General features: G+C 49.5%; 1 protein-coding gene across 1 annotated transcript in view; it reads left to right on the forward strand.

Annotated features, from left to right (window-relative positions):
* Positions 1-1,905, forward strand: part of slc8a4a (solute carrier family 8 member 4a) — a gene marked incomplete at both ends in the record, with an annotated part of 56,904 nt that extends 54,999 nt beyond the window's left edge. The window contains one exon of the mRNA XM_080860923.1: positions 1,526-1,905. Within this exon, the coding sequence (XP_080717049.1) occupies positions 1,526-1,905 (380 nt within the window). The remainder of the gene's footprint in view (positions 1-1,525) is intronic.
* Between the last annotated feature and the right edge of the window lie 2,723 nt (positions 1,906-4,628).

The following is a 4,628-nucleotide window of genomic DNA, read 5'->3' on the forward strand; positions in this document are numbered from 1 at the left end:
GTTTGTGCTATTATCTCTTCAGCCGTTATGTTTCTGGTGCTCAGCCATTGTGTTTGTTCACTTAGGCGCTCGTGTTCTCTCTCCGTCTTCACTCTACTCCTTGGGGTGTGTTTATCTTCCTCTGTGTGTGCTTGGGTGAGCGCCTATGTGTAGTGTACACAGAGATACATCTTTGTGTTTCTGAGTGCTCCGGATGAATGTGTGTGTGTGTGTGTGTGTGTTTGGTGTGTGTGTGTGTGTGTGTGTGTGTGTGTGTGTGTGTGTGTGTGTGTGTGTGTGTGTGTGTGTGTTTGGTGTGTGTGTGTGTGTGTGTGTGTGTGTGTGTGTGTGTGTGTGTGTGTGTGTGTATGTGTGTGTGTGTGTGTTTGGTGTGTGTGTGTGTATGTGTGTGTGTATGTGTGTGTGTGTGTGTGTGTGTGTGTGTGTGTGTGTGTGTGTGTGTGTGTGTGTGTGTGTGTGTGTGTGTGTGTGTGTGTACGCGCGCGCGCGCGTGTGTGGACGGGAGTAAATGGTTTGGACTCTAACAGAGTCTAGTTGTCAACCCTCCCTAGCCTCTGACACTGAACAGCATGTGTGTCCCTCCATCCATCCATCTCTTTCTCTCTCTCCCTCCATCTCCCTGTCTCTGTTGTGCTCTCTTCCTCTGTCCATCCCCATCTCTTCCTCTCTCCATCTCTATCTCTCCATGCCCCTCTCTGTTCTCGCTCTCTTCCTTACTCTATCTCTCTCTCTCTGCTGCACTCTCTCTCTCTATCCTTCCCCCTCTCTCTCTCTCCTTCCCCCTCTCTTTCTCCATGCCCCTCTCTGTTACGCTCTCTTCCTTACTCTATCTCTCTCTCTCTGCTGCACTCTCTCTCTCTCCTTCCCCCTCTCTCTCTCTCTCCATGCCCCTCTCTGTTGCACTCTCTTCCTCTCTCCATCTCTCCATCTCTCCATCACTCCCTCTCTGTCGTGCTCTTGTTTAATTGCCTTGTAGTCTGTGTCTTGTAGTTTGTTGCCTGCAGATCCAGTGATTGTTGTGTGTCATTCTCTGTGTGTCATTCTCTGTGGTTCCCTGACCTAAAAACATGAGCACCCAGACACTCCTGTAATGACTGTGATCCAAGTGATCTCCACATTGATGACACGCACACCTGAGAAGGTGTTAACGTCCTTTTTAGCATGCCTGGATCTTTTCCACTTTTGCTCTATTTTGATTCTCTCTCACTCTGTTTTGTGTCTCTACACTTCTTCACTTTTTCTCTCTTCCCCTCTGCCCCCCCCTCTCTCTTCCTAACCCCCCCCATTTTCCATCTCTCTCACTCTCCTTCTCCCTTTCTCCCTCTCCTCCCTCTCTCTCTCTCTCTCTCTCTCTCTCCCTCCCCCCACCCTCCCCCCATACCCTCCCTCCCTCTCTCTCTCTCTCTCTCTCTCTCTCCCTCTCCCCTCTCCACCCACCCCCTCTCTCTCTCACACCCCCTCTCTCGCCCCCCCACCCACACCCTCCCTCCCTCTCTCTCTCTCTACCTGTGTCTCTCGCCCCCAGACACCTTTGCCAGTAAAGTGGCAGCCATCCAGGACCAGTACGCCGACGCGTCCATCGGCAACGTGACGGGCAGCAACGCCGTCAACGTGTTCCTGGGCATCGGCGTGGCGTGGACCATCGCCGCCGTCTACTGGCAAAGCAAGGGCAAGCCCTTCCTCGTGCCGCCGGGCTCGCTGACCCTCTCCGTGACCCTCTTCACCATCCTGGCGCTGGTGTGTGTGACAATCCTGCTGTACCGCCGGCGGCCTGGGGTGGCCGGGGCAGAGTTGGGCGGGCCGCGCGGGGTCAAGCTCATCACATCGGCGGTCTTCGTCTCCTTCTGGCTCCTCTACATCCTGATGTCCGCCCTCGATGCCTACTGCTACTTGCCCACGTTCTGAGCGGGAGGGGGGGGGGTTGGGGGGAGAGATGGAGAGATGGAGAGAGGAAGAGTGAAAGAGGGGAGCAGAGAGGAAGAGAAAGATGGATGGAGTGATGGATAGAGTGATAGATGGAGTGGAGAAAGATAAGAAGAAAGTCATACAGAAAGAGAGGAAAGGGGTGATGCTGGGATCACACTGAAAATAACGATACAAACGCTCAGATCATAATAATTCTATTTCGTTTAAAACAAAGTTTTATCTCGTTGCTAAGCTTTTTTTGTAGAAAGAAAGAAGTGTCCCGCCCCTGGAAAGCTCTGGAAGCTGAGCCAAGTTCAACTCGAATCAACACTCTGCTCCCACGTCACTAGCATAACTAGTGTCACTAGCGTAGCTAGCGGTGTCAACCACTCCGCTGCCAAACCATAGCCAACAATAGAAAATGTACCACTTTTACCGCTGCTACTGGTGGCCAGTGGGATCCAGTGTGTGTTAGAGAGAGATTATTATTATTTAGTTTTAATAATAAAGAATATAAGAGAGGGAAGGAGCGAAAAGTTCAAATGAAGGAGTGACTAAGGCACAAGGAAAGGAACGGGTTCAGAGAATAAGAGCACGGACACGGAACAGAATGAACAGCTCTTTCTCTCCCTCCCTCCTTCTCTCACTCTTCCTCTCTGTGGCCGTGTATATCTATCAGTGTTCCAGTACAGTGTTTACATAAGGAGTTACTATGACGATCCTGACGCCGGCGAGCTAGGGGGGGCCACTACTACTACCCCACGATGAGCCGCTGAACTCACACTATTCCTTTTATCTGTTTATTTACTGGCATATTTATTAAGGTTCTCTGTCTGAAGAAAACAAACAAACAAACAGACAAACAAACATTGTGCTTCTCTTTCTCCACCTCCTTTCCTCCATGTCTGAGAAGACGAGAAGTTTACAGCCAAGCGTCGCCGAGATGCCGACTCACCATTCCCTTTTTTTTGTCCCTTCTTGCTATCCATAGTCCCTCTTCTTCAATGCCTGCTGCCATGCCCCCAGCTCTTCTTTTTTTTAAAGTGTCAGGTGTCATGTGCTTGTCTAGTGAAATTCTTTTTTGGAAATTATTACTGTGTTTTGGGTTTCAAACGAGGTGAGGGGTTAGGGTTTAACATTGCAATGGAGGACTGTTCAGATCTGGACTTCAAACTAACGCTACGTGAGCAGGACCCACTGGTTCTGGTTCAGGTTTAGGTTTGGGCTGAAACGGCTCCTGGATCCTGGGGGAGGTGTAGGGGTGGGAGGGGGTCCACTACTATTATTACAGACGGAACGGAACCGACTGAGACCAAACCAATGCCCAGATAAGCAGGAGGAGACCTCACAGCAACACGTTGATGTTTATTAAGAAGACTATGACTATTGATATTCCTTATCTATGTATCTATATATCTCTCTCTCTATATATATATATATATGTGTGTGTGTGTGTGTGATGGGGAGGGACAGAGGGTATGAGTGATGAGTCTGTGTGTGTGTGTGTGTGTGTGTGTGTGTGTGTGTGTGTGTGTGTGTGTGTGTGTGTGTGTGTGTGTGTGTGTGTGTGTGTGTGTGTGTGTGTGTGTGTGTGTGTGTGTGTGTGTGTGCGCGATGGGGGAGGGACAGAGGGTGTATGTATGTGTGTGTGTGTGTGTGTGTGTGTGAATGTGACTGACTGTATTAGTGAGAGAGACTGCATGTTTACGTATAGGTCAGAGGAGGAGAGATGGAGGAAAAGAGGGATATGGAGGGAGTGGTGTCTGATATCCCAGATGTCCCCCGGTCCTGGGCCGGATGGGGGCCAGATGTGAGCCAGATGTGGGCTGGTTATGGTCCAGACTCCTCTTCCAGCTGTGTGGATGTCAGCAGCACAGTCTGAGCCACATCATGTGTAAACACACACTGACTGAATGTGATGCGGAGCAGAGACCAAGCACAGCCACTGATCTACTGTATCACTGCCTAGAGTTCTGTTGCGCTCTCTCACACACACACACACACACACACACACACATATACACTCTGGCACAAATACACCCACACAGGGTGACAAAGATTGAGACACAAAACATGGACATACTGTGACAAGCACATACACAATGTGACAGTTAGGCAGTCTCGCTCTCTCTCTCTCTCACACACACACAAACACACACACACACACACACACACACACACACACACACACAAACAGAGGAGCACAAGTTACGGTCTTGTTTGACTCCTGCTGTCATAGCTGGCCCAAGCGTGTGTAATGAGCTTTCAACAGTTTGCTCCTGCTGGGCACAGGCCTCAGTACAGCACACACAGCACGGCTGTCCTTCTGCTGTCAGGGTGTGTGTGTGTGTGTGTGTGTGTGTGTGTGTGTGAGAGAGTGTCTGTGTGAGAGAGAGAGAGAAGAAACAGAGGAGAGAGAAAGCTCTGAAGCACAAACTTCATCAAAGGTAGAGAAGAAGACTGTTGTGGCATTTATTCACTCCCGGTATGTGTGTGTTTGTGTGTGTGTGTGTTTGAGAAAATTATTTATCTTTAAAGCCTGGTGCCCAAGATTCAACCGAAGTGTGTAATGTATTTTTCTCTTTGTTTTTTTTGTTGTTGTGGGAATCTTCAGTGTGCCCTCTGTGAGAAGAAAAGCCCAGAGAACAAAACACTTCAAAATTCAATTAATTTCCTGTCGTCTGTTTGGCGTGAATTGATTTCAGCCCGCAGCTTTTGATTTG

This window comes from Sprattus sprattus (genome assembly GCF_963457725.1).
Source record: "Sprattus sprattus genome assembly, contig: scaffold_65, whole genome shotgun sequence".
Lineage (NCBI taxonomy): Eukaryota > Metazoa > Chordata > Actinopteri > Clupeiformes > Clupeidae > Sprattus > Sprattus sprattus.